This window comes from Rousettus aegyptiacus, unplaced genomic scaffold, assembly GCF_014176215.1.
Source record: "Rousettus aegyptiacus isolate mRouAeg1 unplaced genomic scaffold, mRouAeg1.p scaffold_m13_p_3, whole genome shotgun sequence".
Classification (NCBI taxonomy): domain Eukaryota; kingdom Metazoa; phylum Chordata; class Mammalia; order Chiroptera; family Pteropodidae; genus Rousettus; species Rousettus aegyptiacus.
In genome coordinates, this window is record NW_023416306.1 from 3,838,854 (window position 1) to 3,863,884 (window position 25,031).

The following is a 25,031-nucleotide window of genomic DNA, read 5'->3' on the forward strand; positions in this document are numbered from 1 at the left end:
GCGTGCGCCGCCGGTCGCTCGCCGCTCGTTAAGCCTCGTCCCCTTTCTCTCGCGTGTTAACGGCTGTGGCGTCCCAGGATTCCTATACGCACCAGACACACAAGTACCTTCGAAGCAGGGGCCGCTTCCGCGTTTTGCTCGGTGTGGCGCGGACCCATCGTGTCGCGCGAGCCTGTCCGGACCCGCTCTGCCGCCGGACGCTGCACCTTGGGTTAAGGGGACGCACTGCCGCGTCCTCAGTGGAACGGGTCGCCTACAGGACACTTCTCTCCATCCCTACCTCTTCTTGACCCGGTCGTCTACGTGCATGTTAATACCGAGAAAGAGGCCACTGCAGTTAATAACTGGAATTACGGGTCTTTACGGCTCGCAAGGATTCTCTTCACGTTGGCAAACCAGCATTAGATGACACCGGTTAAGCACATAGTGAAGGTTACATACGACTTAGCTGACGTTGTAGAGACGGAGGGAGCTGGGGCTCACCCCACTGTGGCACGAGGGCGCTCCGGGCCCCGGGAGGAGCGAGGCAGGCGCTGCCTTCTTCAGGGCCAGGCTCCTCGTGCAGTTTTGTGACCACTGTCCCGAGGGCCAGTGAATCCAAGGGGTGGGTGTGGTGGCGGAGCTGGAAGACGCCCAGGTCCCGTTCTTCCAGTCAAGAGGCTTAAAAGGAATCTGCGGGAGGCGGGCAGGGTGGGGGACTGTTTTTCTTGTGGGAAACGTTAAACTTGCTTGGGGATGATTGCCCGGCTTGGTCCTCCTTCCAACCCCAGTGCAGCACCACCGCCTCCCACGTCCAGCGAAAGAACAGGGACAGGAGACTGGACGGAACACAACAAAGATGCTCAGCTCCTCTGGCCCACCCACCTTTCCTGGGAAGTGGGGGGAGGGCAAGCAGAGTCCAGGCAGATGTCACCTACCCCGTCAATACCATCCACGGGGTAGAGGGTGAGGACTGCGAGCACCGACCCATTTAGGAGATGAGCCTTAACCGCAGGTTCCGATCCCTTCTCGCCCCCACGTTGCTTTAAGGCCTTTCGGCCAAGTTACTCCCATTGTCCGTGTAAACTCTTCCTCAAACGGAAACTGCCATTTGTCTCTAGTCAAATGACAGGATCTAGGACCACACAGCCTGAGAAAGCATGTTCAGCTTTAATTTTTTTTTTACTTTTTTTTTTATTTAAATAAGGAGAATTCTTTCATATGGAAAGAGCTAGTACAATCACATATTTGAAAGGAGAAACAATAGGTACTGAACCGGAGGAGAGGGTGAAGGGTGAGGGTGCCACCACCATGGCCTGGTGAATCCATGATTCTATGTCCCATCCAAGGTAAAAGCTTCCCCAAAACAAGGTATAAACAAGCTGCACATTACACCTTTAGCCATCGTCTGCCCTTTCAAATATCTGGTCTACATGAAAAGACAAAGAGGAAAGGCCGAAATAAAAATAGAAATAAAACAATCCCGTTGAGAACAAAAATCCCCCAAACCCTTTTTACTATGCAAGGCATGAGGTCAAAAGCTTACAGTACAGTATCCCCTTTAACCAATGGAAGAAAGTCATCCACACAGAGGCTTAATAGGAATTTCCACTCCGAGGCTTCATAACATGCTGAAGACAGGGCCCTGGGGACGCTGCCATTTTGGAGGCCACCAGCTGGGGTGGGGAAATGGTGAACAGCAGGTTGGATGTGCCTTGAAGATCACTGGCCAAATATGTGCTGGCGGTCCCAGTGGAGAGCACGGCTAAGGGACAGGACGCTGTCTGACCCCAACGCTGAGCCACTCGTGTCTCCTGTGATCTGTTTGTCTCATGTCCATCTCACATTTTCAAACAGGAAGAACTGGCTTTCTGAAGTCTGCATTTCCCACAGAACACGACAAAGCACAAATTCTTTAGTGTCCTTGGTAGTCAAAAGCCATTTCCAACAGACCTACTAACCCAGGCTGCTCTGCAAGTGACAAGGGACAGAGGAAACGTGCAGCTACCAGTGGAGAGGAACCCATCAGCGGGGGACGACCTTTGCCAATCTGTCACATGCCGCCTCTGTCGGCCGGTTCTGAACACAGCCATGTGCACACCCTCAGTCTCCTTGGCTCACATCGGTCACAAACCCCATCGACCATCCAGAAGGCAGACCCAGAAGAGGGCAAGGGCAGAGCTGGAGAGAACAGATGCTGATATTTAAAGACAAGGTACCCCAATATTCCGGGCAGCGGCTGGAATGACCACGGCTTTGGAACTGGATAGGTTTTTCTGAATGTGAGTCATCTTTTGATCGCCCCCTTAAGGAACTCAGAGCCAGAAGTGTATGAATTGCCAGTTTGAAAACAGTAATGTGGATAAAAAGGGGGAAGCAACAGTAAAGAAAACCAGACCAAATACAGCTGGCAGAGAAGTACTCAGTGGGTGGACATTGCCTCTCGGATACACGACTCCACACTCTGGGGGGTTTCACCCCACTGAGTAGTTGACTGCGGACACACACTATTGCAGGGCCACTGGTTGCCCAGCAACAGGCTGTACCATCAATGGCCAGGGCAAAGCTGCCAGCTTCAGAAGGGAGAGCATTTTTAGCAGGCAAAGGTGTATGGGAGGACTCTGACACCACCCCCACCTCAGCAGCAGAAAAGCTAAGTGTAGGTTTTCACCTGTTCCTGCCAAAGGCCCCGAGGGATCTTGGCAGAGGCCTCGGTGTGGATCTGCGCTGAGGATGGGGGTCTGAAACCAAATAAGACCCTAAGTCCTATTATTACCTCGAGCTTGGCTCTAAAACGACATGAAAGGAAGAGAGATATTGCACCTTAAAACATCTCTGCACTAAACACTGCATTTCCTCAGACCAAGGGATGGGGTACTGGGCAGGCCTTGGGCCGGCCCTCTGTCCCCAGAGTCCAATTTAAAATCTGCATCTCAGCGGGAGGAGCTGCAGCCGGGGCACACGGAGGCGGTGAAAGCCACATGCAATTCCCTGGCCTTTCCTGCACAGAGTGATTCAGACATCATATATAAACAGAGCAGTGAAACGTGTACTTTTTCTTCACCTAGACCTACAACATCAATACATGTAAATAAATTCTAGTGTTTTGTTTTTATTGGGGTGGGGGCAGAAATACAGGGCTGGAGAAGAGGGCTGGAGAACAGGAAGTACTGTCACTCTGATGGCAGGATCACCTGAAGGGCGCGTCATACGTTTGTAACAGCATCCGTGACTGTCCTGTCCGATTTCGAACTGAGAGAACCTTTTTTCCTTCTGATAGTGCACACCGGAATCGGGAGTGAGGGCCGTGGCCGTGCTCCTAGGTGTGCGGGCAGCGGTGAGCGTGCGTGGCTCCTGTGGGGGCAGCTGGGCAGCGGAGCGGGAGGGAGCGGAGGAGCTAAGGACGCAGCAGCCAGCTGTTTGCAGGGGAAGGAAGGGCAGAGCAGGTGAGCACACGGGCAGGGGGGCGCGGGCCACTCCGTCGCATGGGCAGCCCCTTCAGGAGGGCCCTCAGAGTAACAACTCGGCATGAAGAAAAAGCAACAAGGGGGTAAAAAAAAAGGCAAGAAGGGGACGCTGAGCTGCAGGTGGAGCAGGGAGCGTCGTTCGAGAACACTGGCCCACTCCAGGGGACGCTGCCGAGAGCCAGCGTCTGCGAGGCGGTGGCCCCCACTTCCCTGAAGCAGTGAAGAGCGACACTCAAGTTACCTCGGCGGTCCCCAGTGCGCATCTCTCTACACCGGACACAGCTTAGAACACAGCCTGAGCGGCTGTCGCACGCCTGTGGGGACACTGAGGGTGGGCTCTGCGGGGGACGTCCCGCCCACCTGCCGAGCCAGGTCCCCGCGGAAGCGCTGGCGGTCGCAGGCAATGGCAGCTCCAGGTGGAGGGCTGCTTGTTTACTCTGAAGAGCAAGTACCAAATGTGAATTTTCCCCTTCCTTTCCTCGGAATGACGATCTGAGACGACTTCCTCCCAGTCCTCACTTAAAAACGAACCGTGCCACAGCATGCAATGGCACACAGCAGCGCTCTGCTAGAGGCGGCCTCCCTCCAGGGCAGCCCAGCAGGTTCTGGAACCACGGCCAGCCTGGCAACACAGCATCCCCAAGGACTCTGCCCCAGCCGTCTGGGAAGGCTGATGCCGTCCCTACCGCCCGACTCGGACCCGCTGTCCCAAAAACCCGGTCTGCTACTGGGAGCAAAGAAGAGGAGAAAGAAGCCCTCCCTGCAGCCTCACAGACCACACGCCTGCCACAGTCCTGGCCACACGGCTGTCTGTGCGCGCCTATTCCTCGCGGTTTCTAGAAATGAGCTGTGGGAGGTGGAGGGGCAGGATTCGGACGAGAAAGAGCCTCAGGAAGAAGGAAGGAGAAGGAGACAGGCTTTCAGGAAAGGGAGCACGTGTGACAGCAGCCCCTGTGGGTGCCAGAGCCCCACAAGCAGAGACGCTGACAGGGCCTGTGGCAGGGTCAGCTCCCACCGTCCAGGCCGAACCGGAGAACACCGGCGGCTCGGCACCTCCACGACGCGCCCCAGGGCCAGGGGAGAGCGCAGCCACTGGCTTGGGAAGAGTCCAGGACAGAAACTCTGTGTGATTCTTAGGCCAAAAATGTCGTCAACCTCACTGGGCTGCCCGCAGGCTCTGTGCGGCCATCGGGCCAGGGGCGGTAACCAGCTGAGACCTCGACCCAGCTTACCTCCCTCAGGGAACCACCTCGAAGCATGCAGCTGGACACCAGGAGGCTCCCGAGGTATCTCAGGTAACCTCTTTCCATAGACACCCTTGCAGGTTAAACAGGAAGCGAGCAGGAGGGGACCCATAAGTTGTCTCTTAAGGTATCGCAGTGATGTGTCAAATAAACAGGAGAGAGGTCGAAGGAAACTACCGGAACGGACGCGGGGACCGGGGTAAGGCAGGAGAACAACGTACAAAAGTCCAGCTGTACACGCGCAGCTTGCGTTTTTTGTTTTCCTTTCTCCTTTGTAAAAATCTCAGCTGCTTTTTAAAACAGAGATCCTCCAACGGAAAAGACCCTGCGGCCGACCCGCTGTGCTGGGGGGAGGGAGTGGTGCCGGGAACGCGCCCGGCTGAGGAGCGGGCGAGGGGTCAGGCGGGAGGGCACTCTGCAGGGCACGAGGGCTCGAGTCGTCACTGTCAGCGCGGAGGGGGGCGCGAGGGGAGTCGCTGGCTGTGTGTCTGTTTCGTCTCGAAGCAAGCGGGTCAACGCCACAGACCCACGGCGCGGGCTGGCTGGACAGCGGGGCTTCCGGAGTGGACGGGAGGGGGGAGCCCTCGCGGGCCGGGCCGGAGCTCGGGCGGCGTCTGCCGAGATGCCCGAGCCCACGCGGGTGCCCGGCGGGTGGCGGCACCGTCCTCAGGGGCGAGGCGCGGCCGGGCACCTTCAGGCCTTGCTCTCCTCCACTTTCACGGCCCGAGGCTTGATCGCGCCCGTGCGCTTCATCTGGGAGGCTGCAGAGGGGGCCTCCTGCAGGGTCACGGCCCCCAGGCCGGGCTTTTCATCCACTCGCTGTTTTGCCTTTGGACAGATGAGAGGGGACCAAGAAGTCAGCCGGACGCAGCGCCAGCTGTCTGGACACACAGCCCCCGCCACCCGCTTCCTGCTCCTGAGTCAGGGAAAGGCTATCTGAGAAATCCTCCCTCCACTCGAGGACGGACTGAGCGCAGCTCTAAGAACACGGGCGACACTGCTCTGTCCCCTCCTGCGGGCACTGAGCGCAGTGACCTGGAGAGGCGGGAAGGCGCGGGGTCCTCCGGGGAGCATCCCGCGTGCAGCCGCCGGAAGAGCCTTTTCAAATCAGGGCACCGCGGGCCCCCAGGGGACAGACCCGCGAGAAGCCTGGGTGCTCCCAGACCTCCGACCCTCCCAACGTGAACTCTGTGGAGACCTCTCCCCAGGCCCCGAGCACGACCTCGAGATGCCCAGGCAGGGTCCTCGTACTCCACTCCACACAGGGCTGTCACGGAGGCCCAGCCTCGGCCCTGCTCCCGCACCGCGGTGCGAACCCTGGAAGACAGCTTCAGAAGCTCAGCCCAAGCAAGTCAGAGACGCTCCGGGGAACGCCCGCAGGAGGGGTGTGAGCAGGCCACCTTCCGCGGCCACCGCGGCCACCGGGACGCTGTTTGCTGAAACCCACGCCTGACACGCCCGAGCCCTGGAGCCTGCCACGTTTCAGAGTGGAGCGCCCAGTGCCTGACGGCCAGGACACTGAGAAACACCTTCCGCTGTGAAACGGGAAGACGCCAAGCCACCTGCCGTCCCTCCCAGCCAAGACAGACACGGACACAGCACTTCCTAGAGCTAGCACGCGCACGGCACACGCGCACGCACACACACGCCCCGGCTTCGGGAGCTGCCCCGCAGACCTAACCCAGGCCCAGCGCCTTCACAGCCCGAACTGCGACGAGGGAGAGTCCACCTGCCGGCGTCGGCTCCTCTGAGGACGCCGCATCCTCCCTTCTCCTCAGGACAAGGAAGGATCCAGACGCCTTCGCCAGGAGGGGCGGGCCCGGCGTGTGCTCTGATGCGAGGGCACACACCTCCGGACGAGGCGCGCTCAGACAGGCTGGGCCGTCCCTTCTCTCTCGGCGCTGGGGACGGGCCTAAGCGTCCAGGACTAGAGGGGCTGGGAAGCCGTGTTCTACCTGTTGCACGTAGTGTCCCTGCACAGAGCCCATGTTAACTGCTGATCCAGAGGGCTTCCCACTGGGGCTAGCAGAGCTAGGCCTGAAAAAACCAAAGGCAGGGGGTGAGAACGCGCGCGGAGCCGCAGGCGCGGGGCCAAGCCCGGCGCGAGGGCCCCGGCTCGGGCTCGCAGACCTCCCGAGGGAGGGCAACGAGGGCCTCGGGTGGCCGGAGGGCAGGAGGGGCAAGGGCGGCCATCGCCGCCAACACGGCCCAGCGCGCTGCGCCCGAGGGCCCGAGGCCAGGTCCCTGCTGCGGGCAGACACTGACCAATGGCTGCGGGGGTGGGTGGGTGCCGACCGTCTCTCGGGGTTCGGAGGGTGCGGACCAACGTGATTCCACAAGCAGGCTCAGGTCTAACGGCCCTGACGTAACAGTCATGCCGGGTCTTCTCCTAGCCTTCGCTTCTGGGGGGCAGCAGGGGCGAGACACTGAAAACACTGTCTCCCACTGACCCGACCGCTGCTTCCCAGGGATGTTAACCAGGTGCTACGTGGGGAAAAAAAGGGAACAGGCTCTGTGGTCCAAAAGCGTGAGGCGTGCGGTGGGCAGAGCTCAACTGGGCTCCGGACCGTGGGAATGCCGACACCCCAAGCCCAGGGGCAGGGCCCCCGCGGGCCGGCCCCATCCAGCACCCCCAGGCGGCCTTTCTCAGGCTCAGAAGCCGTTTCTGGAAGACCTGGGAAACACTTCTCCATAAAGACACGGCAATTCACCCAAACGCCATGAAACACCGACAGAACAAAGGCTACTAATCAAGGACTGTTTCCCCAAAGAGTCTCCGCAGAACCGAGCCGCCGCCACCCCCGCTAGGTGAACCCAGGCGGCTTGTTACGGGAGCTTCCATTCACTGGACCAGCCCGAGGGAGGCTCTGAAGCCAGATGCTGCTGACTCGGCCAGCGGCAGCAGAGGGATGACAGCATCCGTTTAAACCGGAAGCTTCTGTCTTTCAAGTTACACTCACTGCTCTGCGTTGCTGCCTACATAGTTTTCTTATAGCTCTGTTGTTTTGGCCAATGTGGAAAACATGATCGGAAAACAAAGCAAGCTAACAGACAGAACTAGGTGAAGCCGAGACAATGAAAATGAGAACAGAAAAGACGGTGAAATGTGGGAAAGTCACGAAAACGCCTTCCTCTGGAAATGCAGGTGGAAAGATGGAAGGATGTGGGGGAGGCGGGCTCGGCCCGGACACTCCAGAGGGACCACGGCGAGGGCGGCCCATGGGGAGGGCGACCCGACTGGCGGGAGAGCCCCACCTCCGCCAGGGCCCGGTGGCACTCTGCAGCCTCACGGTCAGCCCCTCCCGGGAAGCGCCGGCCAGCGGTCTGACTCCTTTACACACAGGAGACCTCTCCGAGAACATCCCACGTGTGACCAGGGCCAACTGGACGACCCTTGGGCCCAGAGCCAGAGCGTGCTGCCCTCTCACGCCTGCACACGCTCCCTCGGGGGCGGGGAGGGGCCTCGCAGCCAGAGGTTCTCTGACTTCTCGATGTGGTAAGTAACTCGACAGAAAAGTTCATACAAAGCCACTTCCGAACCCAGTTACGGGACCTGGGGCAGCTATTGGAGGAGGTGCCGGCTCACCCTGTGGAAGGCACGGCCCTGCAGGCCCAGCAGTGCCCAGTCCTGGCAGGGTCAGAGGCCAGAGGCCAGAGCAGGGCCCTGCCCCGGGGAAAGGCCACGGCCCTCCCCTCTCAGGTGTGTGCCTTCTCAGCCAGGGAACCCTTTAAAAGCTGGTGAGAAAGCAGTGAGCAGTCAGGGTTGGTCCCTGTCAAAACATTAGCCATTCCTCTTCCTCTTCCTTCCTTTCCAGAAAACTCCAGAGCATCTTATGACGATTAAAAACACATCCACTTTCCCAGCTCCTGACTTTCTCGTGAGTAAATACAACACGGGCACGTCCCAGAACGGACACTTATGGGGACACATCAGCCTGAGAAGGGGGACCCAGCCTCAGTGCCTCTGTGCTGCCCTCCCGGGGCCCTCGGGTGCTACTGAACCAGCGTCCCATCTACGGCGGGTGATCCGCTCGGCAGCAGCCACCCCCAGGGCAGCTCTTTACCTGTAGGTCTGCGGCGATGGCATGGAGCCTCCCGAAGGAACATTCTGCTTACTGTCGGCAAAGTGGAAGCCCTTCATCTCTATCTGAGAGGACTAAAGAGAGCAGAGTAGAAGTTACGCTCGACAGCCTGGCCCTCGCTGACCGCCAGGCAGAGCCGACGAGGCCCAACAGAATCTCCGGGGTGTGGGGGGACAACATGCTCCCCTCCCCTGCAGCCTGGGCTTGAGGGCTGTCCCCTGGAAGCAGCGCCATCCGGTGGTTCTGTCAAGCAGGCAGGGAGAGTGGCCTGGGCACCACCGCAGGGCACTGGCCGGGTGTGAAGCCCACGACCCGCAAAGGCCACCCTTAGCAGAGCCCCCAGGAGCCAGGGAGCAACGTGGCTACCGGGACCCGCCGCTGGGACAGCCTCCACAGGTGCGCCCTCAGCCGAGGGGACCCACCTCTGGGACAGCCTCCACAGGTGCGCCCTCAGCCGAGGGGAGGAAACTTGGGCGTGGACCGCCCGCACCCACCCTCCCTCTGCTCGGGGCTCACCCCCGAGCATCCGTGTGGCTGGCCATGGGCCCGAGGACTCCACAGTGGACAGGCCACCAGCGGTGTGCTGAGGCCAGGAGCTTGCACCCAGGCCTCTGGCGCTCTCCGCCGCAGCAGTGGCCCTTGACTAACGTTAACGAGATGACCAGGGCCCTTCCAGGACCACAGCAGGACGCGGTCATGCTCACCTCTCTGCTGGTGTGGAGGACTGAAGGCTGGGACCCAGGCGGTAGGATTCTGCGGGGAGCCCCGACCGAGAGGCTCTGCCCCTGTGGCAGCTGGAGGGACTGCGGCAGGAGCAGGGGCTGCTGCCCGGAGCCGTACCGAGGCAGAGGCAGCTGGGAGCCAGGCAGTGGCATCGTCAGCTGCTGGACAACGGGGACAGTCAGGAGGAGGAATGGACGTCGGGGAGAAGACCACAAACCACTGCCTACACGCGTGCCCAAGAGCAGGCGCGTTACACTCTGGATTCTCATCTCAAAGGGATTAAGGCGGGGCCGTGGCGCAGAGCAGAGCGGGAGCTCCACAGAGTGCGGCGGGGGCGTCCGAGGCCTCACACTCCCGGCGGGGACGGGGGGGTGGGGGGTGCAGCCTGTCTGTCTCTGGGGTAGAGTACAGGCGAGACAGCCGCAGAGCTGGGCCTGACCGCAGGGCTGAGCCTGACGAAGGCCGGTGCCATGCTGGCCACCCTGCGTGAGTGACGGCTCCTCTCCAAGCCCCCAGCGCGGCTTGCTTTCATCCAGCAAAGGCTCACTGAACACTCACAAGGTGCTGGGGACACACCGGGGACTGTGAGGCCCAGAAACGCGGGGACGGTGCAGTGACGGGCTGGGCACGGCTGCTGTGCCCAGAGCGCAGAGTGCAGACCGCAAGCCCCGTGGGGCGCGGGAGGCGGGCGAGGTCGGGCAGGCCCGCAGGCAGCGCAGCCCGAGCAGGGACCAGCTGCGCAGGAAGTGACCTGTGTGCCCTGCGAGCAGCCCGTCTGTGCTGTTCTGCCTCCACAGGTCACAGGAGACAGGACTCAACTGGGTCCTGCCTGGGGATTTCAGAATGGAAGTGGAGCCCCCGGGACACTCCTGCAGCACGTTACGGCAGAGCGCAGGGCCGACTGCCACTTCCCACGTCCAGGACCAGGTGGTGCGGAGAGGGGAATGGGGCAGGCCTGCAGCCCCTCGGGACGGGGGATGGGGCGGGCCACTTTTCGTCTCTCAGTCACTTTCCTCTTCATCTCCCTGCTATTGAGTCCACAGTGGCAGGTCAGAAGGATCTATTGGAATTGCATCACTGAGACGTGTGGCAGCCAGAACCCCCAGGCCCCACGCTCCGCCTCGTGCACAGGAAGGTGCAGGGCAGAGACGAGGACAGTGCCGCCATCTCTGGAGCGCGGGCTCCGGTATGGCCCGACTTGTGTTTTAAAGGGGCCCTGGCTGCTGTGTTGGGAATGGAGCGCTGGACCCAAAAGCGGAAGCAGAGGGCAGGAGGAGAGCTCCCGCGGCAGCCTGGACAGGGCAGGGGTAGAGGGGGTGAGAAGTGGCTGCATTCCGAATGCTTTTCAAACACGGAGCTGACAGGATCTGAAGGGTCGGAGGCGGTGTGAGGAAAAATAGGGACCCACGGATGACATAGGCTGGACAAAATAAAGGACCAAGAAGAAAGCCACATCTCAGACGTGACGTTTGCACAAGCTGGATTTCAGGTACTAGACACTAGAGCGGAGATGTGGGCAGCCCGCTGGATGCAAGTTCGGGCCCGGAAGTTCTCCTGGGGGAACCGGGGAGCGAGCACCAGCGGGTCTGCAGACAAGACACTCCCCATCTCCAACCCCACAGTCTGAGGGTGGGAGAGGCCGCAGGAGACGGTGCCCTTAGGGGGGCTAGGGCGCCGAGGTAAAGAGGTGACGGCACTGTTCAGAGGAGGCTGAGCACCTGCCCTGGCTCTAGCAGCCCAGGGACCAGTCACACGGTATACACAGCACGAGGCAGAGAGAAGGGAAGGCGGTCATGACGGAGCCAGGCCTAGAGCTTGGGGGTGGGAGCGACGCCTCCTGACCTGTGGGAGCTGGGAGTCCAACATCTGCGAGGCGCCCAGACTGGCAGCCTGGCCGAGCTGGCTCTCGTAGACCAGGGCCTGGTTTCCGCTCAAGGGCTGGTAGGGTGAGCCGGCCTGGGGCTTCACCATCTCCAAGGGCTGCATGCCGGGGAACGCCGAATACGGAGGCTTCAAGGCTGTGCCCCCTGAGAGGATCATGGTGCTGGGCGGTGACAGGCTGGGGTGCATGTACACCTGAGACCTGCAAAAAAGACAGTCGGAGTCAGGTGCGTGGGCACACCAGCAGATCTGAAACTCGGGCCTGCAACAGGACCCCCAGAGGACCTTTGGAAACACACTGCCGGCCCCACCTCTAATTTCTGACTCAGAAGGTCTGGGATGGAGCCTGAGCACATGCATTTATAACCACCTCCTAGATGGTGCTGATGCTAGAGGTCTAGGGACCAGGGTAGGAGCATCACTGGATTAAACCCACCCGGGACGTATAAAGCACAGGAAAACACACGTGATGCCAAAAGCACGGACGTCAGACACCCCGGCAGAGAGGACCGAAGGCGGGGGAAGGAGGGAGGCGTGGGGAGCGCAGAGGCCAGAGGAGCCGGGACGGCGGCAGGAAGAGGTGGGGAGAAAAACAAGGCCTGGCACGGAAGGGTCAGGCCCCCTGGCTCTCCAGAAGCGCAGCTATTCGGAGCAGTTAAGTGACCGTAACCGCCCCATCCCCCGCCCCAAAGCAGAGAAGTGAGGAGCAGCGGCCGGAAGCACACAGGTCACAGGTCACGCAGGCCTGGACCTTCAGCTGTGAGCTGCTGGCTCCTTGGCCCCCCCACCTCACCTGAAGGGCTGCAAGGAGCTGAAGATCTCCTGTGACTGGGAGGCGGGGAGCCCGCCCCGCAGCCCCAGCTGGGCGGGAGCCTGCAGTGACGTGTGAAGGGACAGCGGGATCTGCTGGGCAGCGGCGGCCTGTCGGGGAGCCAAGCAGGTAACTGCGGGGCCTCCAGGCTGTCCCCCTCCTCCCCTGCCCCCACCCCAGCCCCTCTCCGTGTGGCGGCCGGAACTCTGCCCAAAATGCGAATTCGAGCATGTCCTTCCTGTGCTCTCGGGAACAAGCAGAACACGGGCGGCGACCCTGCACCGCGGCACGGCCCTCTGCTGGGTCCCGCACAGCGGCGAGGGCGAGCCCTAGCTACGCACGGCCACAGGCGGGCTTTCACACACGTGACGGTGGTGGGCAGCGCCCTGAGAACACACGCAGTCCGCTCCAGTTACGCGGAAACCGAAACGCTGCAGAACCAAACGGTATCGCACTCAAACACGCGTTTGGAGAGGGGGCAGGACAGGCCGAGCCCTCTGTCCTCTGCTCCGAGTCTGTGCGGCAGGCAGTGCCCCTGCTCCGAGCTCCGCCGTCCTGGTCTGAGCAGGCACGCAAGTCTGGGGCTGCTGGACCACTCAGAAGGCCCTACACCAATTTCCAGAGGGAGGCCTCCAGAAATCATCCCCTTGCAGCATAGGAAATATGCCAATCCTGCATGAAAACAAGTCCCTGCTCATTTCTAAAACTACCTCTTTCTAATGCATCCATGCCTGGAAGTCTAGGCCTTTCTTCTCTTCATCAGAAGGGTGGATACCTGATCACCAAAGAGAATTCCGTCTCAGCGAATCCCCCAGCTAGGCCCCAGGAAGGAGAATGCTGAGAAAGGAAAGCTAAGCAGAGCCTGGAGCACTGAGCTCCATTCCTCGTCCTTGTATCCCGTTTATTCACTCAACAACCATTTAATGGCTGCCATGATGGGTCAGGTGCTGGGCAGTACGTATGAGGGATATAGGAAATGAGACGGACGACAGACAAGGAAAGTAACTGTGCCATGGCCGCAACCCCTCCCCCACCAGCCCACCTGGCTGGCTGTCATCACCTGTTGGTAACTCTGCTGCTGAGGTATCGTTTGAGGAACCAGCCGGGGCTGACTTGCAAACACATGGCCATCCAGGTAGAGGGGCGGCAGGTGGCTGCCTGGAGACAGAACCCAAGGAGAGAGACGACGATCAGGTCTGTGGGCCCTGTGCTCCGGCAGCACCGGGCCCAGGAAGGGGGTGCCCCGTGAGTGAGGGCTGCCGTGGCCTCTCAGTCACGTTCCTCCTCATCGCCCTGCTACAGAGTCCACGGTGCAGGGTCAGAAGGATCTATTGGAATTGCATCACTGAGACTTCGGCAGCCGGGCCCTGAAAACCCCAACCTCTCGTCAGATGCCAACGCAGTAGCGAGGACGGTGGCGGTAAGGGTGAACACGGCCACCGCTGACTGGGAGTTCAGCTGATACGAAGCACTTTCCAGGTGAGGCCTCCTCTCGTGGGTGTGGCTACGCCACCACCACACCCGGCTTATTTTACACAGCACGGGGCCAGGCTGCAGAGCCCAGCTGCTCACTGGTGGAGGCGACACAGGCCCCACGTGTGCCCAGGGTCAGACAAAGCCGGGTCTCTGCCTGCTCCTCTCTCCAGGAGACGCCTCACCAGCCCCGAGGCTCTGCTCCCCAGAAGAGGGAAGCCAGAAACATGAGCCACCCGCGGCACGGGAGAACCCAGGATCACCCGGCCCAGAGACGCACCCCCACGACTCCTAACGGGGTTGCCCAGGGCTCGGCCCCACACCTCTGAGCGAGTGGAGGCGGCTCCCCGGCCCGGCTGTGGGAGAGATACCTGGCAGCGAAGCGGAAGGCGCCACGGAGGCCACGGGCATGGGCGGCATGGACACTCCGCCGAAGGAGCTGTAGCTGACCCCGCTGGAGGCGCCCACAGAGGACGGGGGCTGGATGGCCGAGCCGGCCCCTCCGGGCGAGCTCTGCTCCGGCAGACTGGGCGAGTTCTCCCAGGCCTTGCGCGCGGACTCCATCTGCGGAAGCGAGGCGGGGTAGGGGTCAGGGAGGTTACTGCAGGAGGCGGGGGCGGCGCCGACGTAGGCCGAGGGGCCGGGGCCGGTGTTACCTTCAGGGTGAGGTCGGCAGTGGGGAAGGACATCGGGGAGAGGCCGATGGCCCTCTGGATGTGGTGATCCCGGCGGAGGATGGGAATGCTCTGTGCTAACCCGGCCTGGAGGGGGAACAGGAAACCATGGAGCGCCAACGGCACAGAGAAGCGGGAGGCGTCACGATCCGCCTGTGTGTGTGGACGCACTCGAGACCACCAAGACGGAGCTGCCGGCTGCCTAGCCCCCCGCCCACACCCGCGGCCCGAGCCCTGCAGCACAGGCAGCTGTGTGTGTCACGCAAGCGCCTCGCTGCCAGCATGCAGACACCACTACCTCCAGGAGACTCTGGGAGAGGGGTCCCTGGTAACGTGCTGGGGGACCCGACTACTACGCCCTCCCCCGCAAAGGCATACCGCCCACCAGCGGAGTGCAGGGGTTCAGCCAAACCCCAGAACAAAGGACCTTAGCCCGGTACTCTCAAACACGTGACCACGGACCTTGGAAGAACGCAGAATCAAAGAGTGCCAAATAAACCAAACCTGAGAAACTACGTCACCCCATTTTAAGGCCACAAAACTGGGGAGTGGGACATCTGAGTGGCTTGTCGGAAGACTCATAACTAGCCAAGAACAGTGTCCTGACTTGAACCCAGGTCTGCCCAACCCTAACGTGGGGGCGGCTGTGGCCCTCCTGGCCTCAGGGCACCACACGAGGCTCTCCTTCCCAGGCTGCCACAGGGGGACAGAGCTGGGGCGGCGGAGCGGACTCACGTTACTGGCCAAGGCGTCCTGCAGCTTGACAACTGGATTCCCTGTGGGACCAGGGGTGGAACCAGGTGGCAAGCTGAAGTCAGAGTCCTGAAAAAACAAAAAGGAACAAGGCCACTGTAAACTCCTGGCTCGCCTCCCAGAGACACACATTCATCTCGAGGACTCGAAAAATCCGCTGAGCAGCGTTCACACGAGCAACACGATCATGCGTTCCCCAACAGCCCACAACGACCCTCCCCTTACCCTCTCTCCCGCTCGTGCCCACTGCCCACTGCCCGCTCGGCCCGAGAGCCTGGCTGCTGCAGCAGGAGTCTAGAAGGCAGCTCTCCAGCACCTCCCTGTCCCCGACTGCCCGCTGACGCGCTCCCCTGAACACCGCTTGGCTCCCACCTCCTTGCTCTTTCTGGAGGACAAACCCCGTCTGAGCTCCTCCTTCTTCTCCAAGCACAAAAAGATAACCCGAAAACAGAAGTCGGGAAACGAAGCCGAGCCTCACTTTGGGACTGACGCCGAACTCGATGGGTGGCACCGGCAGCACGGCGTCCACGTGAATCTCCACCCCGTTGACGGGGGCGGCGCCGGCCCCCGGCAGCCTCTCGGCCCCCTCCGAGCCCTTCCTGTTTTTCAGAGAACGCTCGTTGCCAATGGGTCCTGGTCTGTGCTCCTTGCTCTGTCCTGAGCTTTGTTCTGCATCCTGGATGGAGAAGCAGAGACGCTGAGACACACAGACCAGAGTGACTCCGGCCTGCTGCTCCCGAGCGCCTGGGAAGAGGCGCAGGGGACGAACGACCACGCCCCCTCTGGCCAGCCCCCAGCCCTGGGCACGGGGCTGCCTGCTCACCTTTGGCTCAGGCTGCTTCTGAGCCTGCTCCTTGTGGCTGTCAGCCTTGGGCTCCAGGCTGGGCCCGTTCATCTCTTCCGGCTTCAGGGTGCCGTACGGTGAGCTGCGCTGTGAGGAGGTGGCGGACGACTCCCGAGACTCGGCGCTCAGGTCGACGCCACTGTCTCCCTGGCTGCTCTTAAAGCCCTGCTGCCAAGCGCAAGGTGGGTTAGAGCCCCGAGGCCCAGACTTGGTGCAAGCACCGGGAAGCTGACTGCATGTGCCACCAAGACGCACCGCCCCCAGCCACCTGCGCATTCGGGTCCTGACCTGCCAAATGCACACACGCTGCCAAGCTTATGACCCCGGGACACGCACTGGGCTTGGACTGACGCTGCCAGACACAGCCCAACGCAGTGACGGCTGTCACAGGTCTGGAGGCGAGATCCTCAACGGGCTCGCCCTGCACAGGCAAGTTCCCAGGAATCCACCCCTCCCTCCCACACAGGCACCGGGCACGGGATAGAAACCAAGACTGAAGACCAGGGACAAGCCAGGGCCTGTGGAAATGGCCTCTGGTCCCGGCTCGAGTGCTGCGGCTGAGAAAGCCTGGGCAGGTCGTGGGTATGGACACGGCTGGGGACAAGCTGGCCGCGTGGATGGACAGTGGGCACCCTCTCAGCACGGAGCAGCACGGCGAACACTCACCTCGGCAGAGCCGGACTCAGTGCTGTTGAAGGCAGTGGCGGCCTTGGTCCAGGAGTCGCTGGCGGAGGCCTGGACAGGGAGCGCTGCCGGAGGAGCAAAGACGGGGCAGGGTGTCAAAGCGGAGAGACGAAGGTGCGGCGGATGCAAACCCAAGCCCCCTACCCGCCCTCCCCGCCGCCGCCGACGACACCGGCGAACAGAAGCAACACACAGGAGCTGCCCTGCCGGCGGCCCCCGGCCTCCGCACAGCCCCAGACCGACTTTGGCAAACGCGCCCCTCAGCGTTTCATTCATCAGGTGCTCCGGTAAACACACCGGCGACTTTGGTTCCCGCGTGCTAGAATTCCGCGCGGCCATCTCTGCTGTGATAAAGCTGTCCGTCACTTCGGCCAACTGTTTCTGCGAGCTGGCGGCTGCTACAGAGTCTCAAAGATCTAAGCCACCCTTACTCAGACGCTCTTATCTCACAGACCACTGAGACTCTGGCGGAAGCCACGGACCCTGTGTGCGCGTGCAAAATGTCACGAGACTTTTAAGATCCCAGAGCCCTCTGAAGCCATCCCTGGGCCCCAAGTCTGAGCGACCGGTGAGGCAGAACGTGGGGGAGGCCTGGCCGCAGCAGACAATGCCTGTGTCCCGCCCGCTCTGCTTAGCCAGGCGGGTGGGGGTGGGGGTGGGTGTGGGTGTGGGGGTGGGGGGGGGGGGGGGGGGGGGGGGGGGGGGCGTGGTCCTGGGCGCTCGTGCTACGACGCCCAGAACTCGCGCACGCACCACGCCGCCCGGGGCCCGCGCACCCACCCGTGTGACTGGTGTCAACATTTTATTAACAAATCATTTTACCTTCAGAGTTAAATATTTTTCAATGTTATTTAGCAATGTGTTAGAATCAAAGTTCTCACCAGAAATATAAGGACAGACCACGTGATAAAACTAAAAAAATCGAGGCCCAAAACCCGAATCGTGGGTGTTTTTGACCTGGCTCTGGGGTCAGTCGAGTCACTCCACCTTGAGAGCCTCGGCTGCTTTGCATAAGGATTTGCCCATGCTCCCCCAGAGGTGTCGTGTGCTCTTCCTGTTTTACTCATCAGTGGACCCCACAGCGCCCTGACAAAGTGGGCGTTCGAGAAGAATCTGCTCAGTTAAAATTTGTATTTTAAGATGAAGTCACCCCGAGGTTCCCCTACTCTGGCCTCAAGTCTGCCTTTCTAAGAGAGCATGTGGGGAGGAGCTGACGGGCCTCCCTTCTGGGCTGGACCAGGGCACAGACGTGGAAGCTCCTGGACCCCTGCTCTCCGCCCCAACAGGCACCTGCGGCTGGTCTACGAAGCAGTGAGAGAGGGTGAGCCAGGAGCCCTCAGCTGGCGGGGGTGGGGCTGCCCTCTGCCGGGGTGCTGGACACGTGGGCTGCGCGGTCCCTCTGCCCGCTTCTACGCGGGGGAAACTGACGTCGGCTCAGGGGCCCCAGTGGGCAACGGTGCTAAGGCAGCGTCTGGCACTGACTCGGCAGAGGACGCCAGGAACCGGGTTACGCTCCGCCCACACGCGAGACCCCGAAAGCAGGACGTCCCCAAGAAAGAGACCCCGAGACCGGGGCCACACCCCCGCTCTCACCTTGGCTGCTGCTCTCCCAGATCTCAGTGCCCAGGCTGCTGCCAGGGACGGCCACGTCCCCCTGCTCCAGGCACAAGCTGTTCTGCTTTTTCGCAAACCGAGGGGGAATGCGGGAGGAAAGACCGCGACCCTTCAGAGGCACCTAAGGAAAAATAATGGGATAAAAACCAACCCGAAAGAACAGATTCTCCCCAGAAAAAGCATCAGGGCCCCAAACCGCCAGAACTTGCCCCAGAGGTGCCTGAACGCCCACCCTCGACCACGCGTGGACTGCAGCGCCACCGACCACGCGGAGAGGCTGCCAGCCGATGGCCTGTGGCCCGGACTGCGTGTCAGCCCCGCGTCCCCGCCCCCCATGGCTCCGGGTGACAAATCTCAGCCCACTGGCCAGGGGACAGTGCAAGGAGAGGGAACCTGAGGGCTGCCAAAGGCTGCGCCCTGCCCAACCAGAGTTCAGCGGGGCCCGCCTAGGGGTGATGCATTTGCACCCATGGGGCGGCAGGTGGGCGCTGGGGGCAACGTGCTTAATAAACTGTCCGTTCTCTCTTGGGCTTAATCGGAGCTCTGAGTCGGCCTCTGGGCTCCTGTCCCTCGCCCACCTGCCTTACTCCCGACCTCCCACCCCCACCCCTCACCTGCACAGCCTGTTCCTTCCTCCTCTTCTCCTTTACTCCCCCAGGCTCTGGTTCCCCGCCTCCCCCCACCTCCCCCCCTAACATGTACCCCCTGCTCCTTCCTACCCCCCCTCCACTCCTGGGGCTCTAGTGCCCCTCCCCCTGGCCCAGGTACTGCCAGCTCCCCCTGCCTGCTCCTCCTGCCTCCTCTCCTCCTCCAGCCCCACCCCTGGCCCCCTGACACCTCACCTGCACCGCCTGCTCCTTCCGCCTCCTCTCCTCCTCCAGCCCCACCCCTGGCCCCCTGCCCCCCTCACCTGCACCGCCTGCTCCTTCCGCCTCCTCTCCTCCTCCAGCAGCCGGCGCTGCTTCTTGGTCAGGACTTGGATAAAACCTTCGCCCACCACGGAGCCCGCCTCGCTCTCCTCTCCAGGGCTGGACCCGCAATTCTCAATAATGGAACCTAAATCCAGATGTCACAAGAAGGAACAGTATTCCATTCACCAGAAGCCAAAACCTGCAACCCTGCAGGCGCTGGGTCTCTAGGACGGCTTGGCTCCAAAGGCTGGCAGTGCGTGGGGTCGGGCCTCAGACGAGCCGCGTTTGCCGGCGTCGACGGGACCCGGCTAAGACGTCCATGCTCCTTCGTCACACCGTCTGACACACTGTCACCTCAAACTCGAGAGACCTCAGTAACGCTACGGTTGAGAGAGGTGCCTCGGGACACAGACGCGCTTCCCCTAACCAGCACGTGGCCCTGAACAAACCGGCCAAGCACTCTGGGCCGTGGGTTCCCCCTTTTGAAGACCGGGGCACGGCGGGGCTGTCACGGGTTCGGCAAGGCTGTGAGCAACGCGAGGGCAGGGGCCGCGCCTGCTTCGCCCGGCTCCGTGGCCAGGGCCTGGCCCACAGCTCCGAAGCCCCACAGGCGGGTTTTGCCCGGGCCCTTCCCAAACCCGAAGGCGTGAGGCGAGGCTTACCTCCGTAGCTCAGGTCAAACTGTGCCATGGTCTCCCCCTGCTCGCCCGGCCGCTGGGCGGCCAGCTTGGCCTCCTGCTCGGCCTTCTCGCACGGGGCATCCGGGACGTCGGCGGTGGCGTGGGCTGCCAGCTCCAGGGCATAGGGGCTGCTCTCGCTGCTGCAGCCAAGACCTCCCGGCAAGACCTCATCCGGGGACCTTAAAGGAAGAAGGACTTCGTTAGCGCAGAAGCGACCACAGGCTGGGAAGGAGAGAGAAACGGACGACCGCACGAGCGCGGCACACGCGCGCCCCGACCTGCACCCACGTCCTTCCACCGGCCCGTCCGGCAGCGGCACGTCGTGCACAGGCCCACATGCAAGGCCCCCCACCCCGTTCCCGGAGAGCTGTCCCAAAGCTGCTCTTCCCCGACCCCTGTCCAGGGCTCTGAGCCTCTGTCCTCACCCCCGGTGTGCCAAACCCGGCAGGGCTCTGGCAGGGAGAGAAAGAAGGGGCGCGCCCAGAACCCAGCAGGTGCCTCTGCTCCCGTCGGCACGGAGCCGAGGCCTTGCCCGGCTCCTGGGGCAGAAGTGAGCAGCACAGCTAAGTCTCGGCACGTGCGTCCTGGAAAGCTAAACTGCTAAACTGGACCAGCACCTCGAAGTATCCTGTGTTCTCCTAAGGCTCGTTCTTCGGGGAAGACTTAACTACGCCCCAGGTTTCTGTGCCCAGGACCCTGAGAAGGAAGGGAGGTGGGAAGCAGACTTCCTCGGCACATGAGCTGTGGCCTGTGCGTGGTCAGGAAGGCCGGCTGCACTGGCCACCCCGGCATATGGTCCTCTCCCCCCGTGCCGGGGCCACCTGCGGGCGATGAGCCAACACGCAGCTCACACCACCCACCTCGGAGCCTCTACTTCTGGGCAAGAGATGACCACCGGGCGTCAGGCAGCCCAGCCCACCCCCGTTGCTGCTGCCTGGCTCTTACCACACGCGGTGGCAGTCCCCAGGGCGGTGCCCCATCTCCTCCCGTTAGGGAGGAGAGGAGGCAGGACAGCCAGCAGCAACGCCCCAGTGGGGTGCTGCCCAGCGGCAGCCCCGAAGCAGAGGCGTCCGACGGGCTGGCCAGTGCGCACAGGGCACGGGAACAGCTGTCGCTACAGCGGCCCCTCGGCAGGACTCCGGGGCACCCGTGAAGGCGGAGCCCTTGGGACAGGTGCTAGAGCAGCCGCCCTCGAGGCCCACCGCGGGGACGGCTGTGGTGCCAGTTTCCAGGCCACAGCGACAACAGGACGCCACAGAGCAGCAGACAAGCGGTGCACGGGCAGGTGATGGGGACGCTCACACACAACGGCCCTGGCGGGCGGCCGCCCCTCCGGAGTGGGGCCGGGGCACCTGGCGCGCGGCGTGACAGGCATGCATGCGGTGCGGCTTGGAACGCCGGCCGGACGACAGAACAACAGCAACGAGAGACCCTGGGGTTTTGCTTTCGTGTTACCTTTTGGTTTTCAAAGGCGTTCCGTTCTGCTGGCTCTCATAACGGGGAGAGGCGTCACCACCACCTGGCCTAACGGACTTCTCCCCAAACCCTCCCGGCTCCAGCTTCCGGCTCTGCCTGTCCACCAGGGGCCTCTGGCTGGAGAAGCTCCTCTTGGCCAGCTCCTTCTTCTCCCCGGCGCCGGCCGCGGGCAGGCCGGCGTCGCCCGGGGCGCTGGGCTCGGCCCCGTGGCCGTCTCGCCGCTCCCGCCGCTCGCTGAAGTCGCTGCTCTCGGACGCCGTCTCCCACTCCTCGTTGGCGTGGTCGGAGGAGTTCTGGCAGGGGAGCTCGGGGGACCTGCGGCCCCCGACGACGCTCTTGTCCCCCGCACAGAGCCTGGACCTGGCCGGCCACTGCGCGGCCAGCAGGTGGGGCTCGTCCTCGGGCCCCCAGAGGCCCACGGCCTCGCGCTCCTGCCGGAGGCGCCTGAAGCGCGGGGGCTTGTCCTGGCGCGGCGGGCGCCGCCTCCGGAAGGGCCGGCTGTCCGCGGTGTCCGCGTCCACCGCGTGCTCGTCTGGGAAGCAGGGCCTCTTGTCCTCCACGCGGCCGGCCTCGAAGGCACGGGCGCCACACGGGTCGGGGTGTCGGTAGGCGTCGGGGACGGGGTCTCTGTCTACGGGCCGCCGGGGGCCGCAGGCGTCCGCGGAGCCGCACTCGTGCCAGCAGCTGCCCGGGCTTTTGCTCTGCCAGGGGGCCGGCTCCCGGGCCACCGAGGCCCGCCGCCCGTAGCCGCCGTTGCTCAGCCGGGGCGGCAGGGCGCGGCCGAAGGCCCGCGGGCCGCGGTTCTTCGCATCTGGACCGCCGTGCTCCTCAGGGTACACCCTGTTGGACCGCCAGGAGTCCTTGAAGTCACCTCTCTTTGGGGCGCCCTCCTCCCGGTCCGGCGGCCCCCCGAGGCCGCCCTCCGCGGCCCTCTGCCGACGCCGCTTGGGGAGCTCCTCACACTCGGAGCCCTCGCTGTGGGCCTCGCTGGCGATGCGGCGCCGCGGTCGAGCCCTGGGGAAGTCCTCCGGCTGGCCAGGCTCTCGCAGCCCCCGGCCCCGGCCGCCCCGCTGGCTGTTGGTGTAGATGCCCCGCACCCCGAGGACCCCACCTCCGCAGATGCCAGGGCCGCCGCCGGCAGGCCGGCCTCGGAATGTGAACTCTCGGAAGCCGCGGCCACGGCCCCGGGCCTGCCCTCGGCCCCCAAAGGCCTGCTCCTCATCAATGAAGATCCAGTTATTCCTCTTTGTCGGGGGGGTGTCGCCGGACTCCCGGGGCGGTCTGGTCTCCCAGGCCCTGTCAGCCTTCTCGTCCTCTTCCGACTTGCTGGCCTCGCGGCCCAAACGAGCACGGGCCGAGGCCTGGCCCTCTGAGGCGGCAGGGGCAGCGTTGGCCAGCGTGGGGTCGTTCTCCTCGTCCTCGTCCTTTTCGGCCTGGTGACTCGGGGCCTTCTCCTTGGCCAGGGGGGTGCTCCCCTCCCCCAGCTCCTGCTTACTCTTCTCCAGTTCCTTCTCCTTGTCCTCCACCTTCAGGGCTTTGAGGACGGGCTTCTTGATGGGCCCCGACCTCCGGGTCCTGCCGCCCTGCTCCTGCTGCTGGCTGCCAGGGCCCCGGGGCTCAGGAGCCCACTCGGGCTGCAGGGGCGGCTGCTGGCCGGGCCCCGCCTCCTTCTCCCAGGAGGAGCCGCTGAAGGACGGCTCCTCCTGGAGCGCCGCCTCCTCCACGCTGCCAGCTCTGTCGCCGGCCTTGGGCTGGTGGCCAACGTCCCAGCTGCTATACTCTGGCGCTTTCTCGGCGGGGGCAAAACCGGGCTCCAGTGGGGAGCACCTGAGGCTGGGGGCGTGACCCCCAGGAGCACCCGCTTCCTGCACATTTTCTTGGGATGGAAACAAAAGCTCCTGGCCTATTCTTTGAGAGGAGACACAGTTGTCAAAGTCTGCGGGGGCCTTCTTGTCAAAAGCACTCAAGTGCTCCTCCCCTCTCTCCTCAAGACCACGCTGGGCACTTAAAACGCCCCCTGACCTTCCGGGTGAGGCGGGGTAAGAGCTTTCATTCCTGAAAAGGAACCAGAAAAAGCAGTCAATGTGATTTGAGCCTGGTTCCTGCTTTCCATGCTGAACACACAGCTTAGTTTTAAAAAGAAAAAAATGTGGATAAAAAAAATAAAAATAAAAAAACAATAAAAAAAAAAAGAAAAAAAAAACATAAGCACCAACATTTCGTCTATCTTTACACAGGTCTCAGCGGCTGGGCCGTGGCCGGGTCGGCGGCCCTGGAGTCCGGGGGTCAAGAGTGCAGAGGCTGCTGGGGGACTCAGCGAGCCTCCGGGACACAGGGCGGCTGGGGGTCCTCTGGTTCGAGTGAGTCGGAGCCGGGGAGTCCATGAGTTCGGGGGCGCCGGGCCAGCTTGCTTTGCTTTCACGGGAAGGAGCCAGGACCCACGTTTTCAACCCCGCCTGCCCTGGGAGCCCCCACCCCCTCGCCCTGCCCCAGGTTCAGATGCCTCGGGCCCGGGACCGCTCCCCAGCCTACGGTCCTGCCGTCGGACGAGCGCCTGTCGCACGAACGCATCCCAGCAGCCCCCGGCACGCTCCCGCCCCAGACTGCACTGGCGTCCCTCACGCACGCCCCTCTCCCTCGGGCAGTGTCCCCGGGGCAGCGTCCTCCCAGAGCCCCCTCACTCAGGACCAGGAGTCTTCCTTCGGGCGCGGTCGCCACGACCACGTCTGCCTCACCTGACGTGCATGTCCATGGCCAAAGCGTCGCTGGACTTCGAGTGGGGCAGCGAGTAGCTCTTGCTCTGCAACGCCATGTAGCCCTCGGGGCTCCACACGGGAGCCGGGTCGATGGCGGTCACTTTTCTCTCCTGCAGTGGGGGCACGCGACTCTGATCCTCAGAGCGACAGCCGGTCCCACCGAGGGAATCCTGGGGCATCATGGGCTTCATCAGTCCTGGGGAAGGAAAGAATTCGACTATGTCATCCCGTCAGAGAGCCAGGCTCCAATCTCAGGGTCGACCAACGGACCGAATGAGACGACAGTCGCCCCCCGACCACCATGTGGACGTGGCACCCCACTGGCCTAGCACCGCTGGGATCGCAAGTTTTTCTGGCCACAGAACGCTGAAGCCGTCCTACGCAATCCGAGCTGTGGAAAGACCTGTTTCTGGCCTGTGAGACCAATCCGAGCTTCCGGAGCAAGCAGCCTGTGTTGGAGGGCTCGTGAAACCAGGAAATGGGACTGAGGACCGCACGCAATCTAGAGCGTTCACAGACCTTGGCAGGAGGCGGGGCCCGTCAGTCGGCAACGAGACCCCGTGTGAGCAGAGGCCGGAGGTGTCTGCAGACACAGGAAGACGCGCCTGCCTAGAACATCGAGCTGGCAAACTGGCGTTCGCCTGCTTCAAAGTTTGCAGAGGGATTTTGGTCTTGGTTCATCTCTAATCCTAGGATCAAAGGCAACACTCCACGTTTTCGTATGGGAACAGCAGGTGGGTGGCGAGGCGCGAATGGCGGCAAAGGGGCCCGAGGAGTTTGGGGTAACGGCGGCATCTCCGTCCCACCACTGCTGAACTAGCTGTTCACGATTCCCCCACACTCAGGGGGAGCCTGGGGCAGGTGACAGCAAAGGGCCCACTGGGCCTCAGTCCGTGGAGAAAAATTATGTGATTTTTCACACAGTTTCCTAACAAAGCTGATCTGTAGCCAAAGCTGCTGTCAAGCGTGTGTTTAAGCT

The 25,031-nt window shown here is 62.6% G+C and overlaps 1 protein-coding gene and 2 non-coding genes across 19 annotated transcripts in view; all 3 read right to left on the bottom strand.

Annotated features, from left to right (window-relative positions):
- Positions 1-1,142: 1,142 nt before the first annotated feature.
- Positions 1,143-25,031, bottom strand: part of PRRC2B (proline rich coiled-coil 2B) — a 79,898-nt gene continuing 56,009 nt past the window's right edge. For 6 of the 17 annotated variants that reach the window (XM_036218342.1, XM_036218333.1, XM_036218335.1 and 3 more), the window contains exons 15-32: positions 24,032-24,248; positions 21,276-23,351; positions 19,803-19,999; positions 19,140-19,285; positions 18,209-18,350; positions 16,598-16,680; positions 15,911-16,099; positions 15,566-15,784; positions 15,070-15,156; positions 14,317-14,421; positions 14,032-14,224; positions 13,248-13,345; positions 12,170-12,297; positions 11,338-11,578; positions 9,477-9,656; positions 8,755-8,846; positions 6,646-6,727; positions 1,143-5,518 (exon numbers count right to left, since the gene is read on the bottom strand). In XM_036218342.1, the coding sequence (XP_036074235.1) occupies positions 5,384-5,518; positions 6,646-6,727; positions 8,755-8,846; positions 9,477-9,656; positions 11,338-11,578; positions 12,170-12,297; positions 13,248-13,345; positions 14,032-14,224; positions 14,317-14,421; positions 15,070-15,156; positions 15,566-15,784; positions 15,911-16,099; positions 16,598-16,680; positions 18,209-18,350; positions 19,140-19,285; positions 19,803-19,999; positions 21,276-23,351; positions 24,032-24,248 (4,610 nt within the window). In that variant the 3' untranslated portion in view covers positions 1,143-5,383. Of the gene's footprint in view, positions 5,519-6,645; positions 6,728-8,754; positions 8,847-9,476; positions 9,657-11,337; positions 11,579-12,169; positions 12,298-12,356; positions 12,963-13,247; positions 13,346-14,031; positions 14,225-14,316; positions 14,422-15,069; positions 15,157-15,565; positions 15,785-15,910; positions 16,100-16,597; positions 16,681-18,208; positions 18,351-19,139; positions 19,286-19,802; positions 20,000-21,275; positions 23,352-24,031; positions 24,249-25,031 lie in introns of those variants that run through there. The other 11 variants (XM_036218339.1, XM_036218338.1, XM_036218340.1 and 8 more) reach the window with 11 other exon arrangements.
- Positions 10,493-10,578, bottom strand: LOC118601108. Its single transcript, XR_004950203.1, has one exon. It is a non-coding gene; the product is annotated as a small nucleolar RNA SNORD62 (small nucleolar RNA).
- LOC118601109 lies at positions 13,453-13,538 on the bottom strand. The gene has a single exon (XR_004950204.1). It is a non-coding gene; the product is annotated as a small nucleolar RNA SNORD62 (small nucleolar RNA).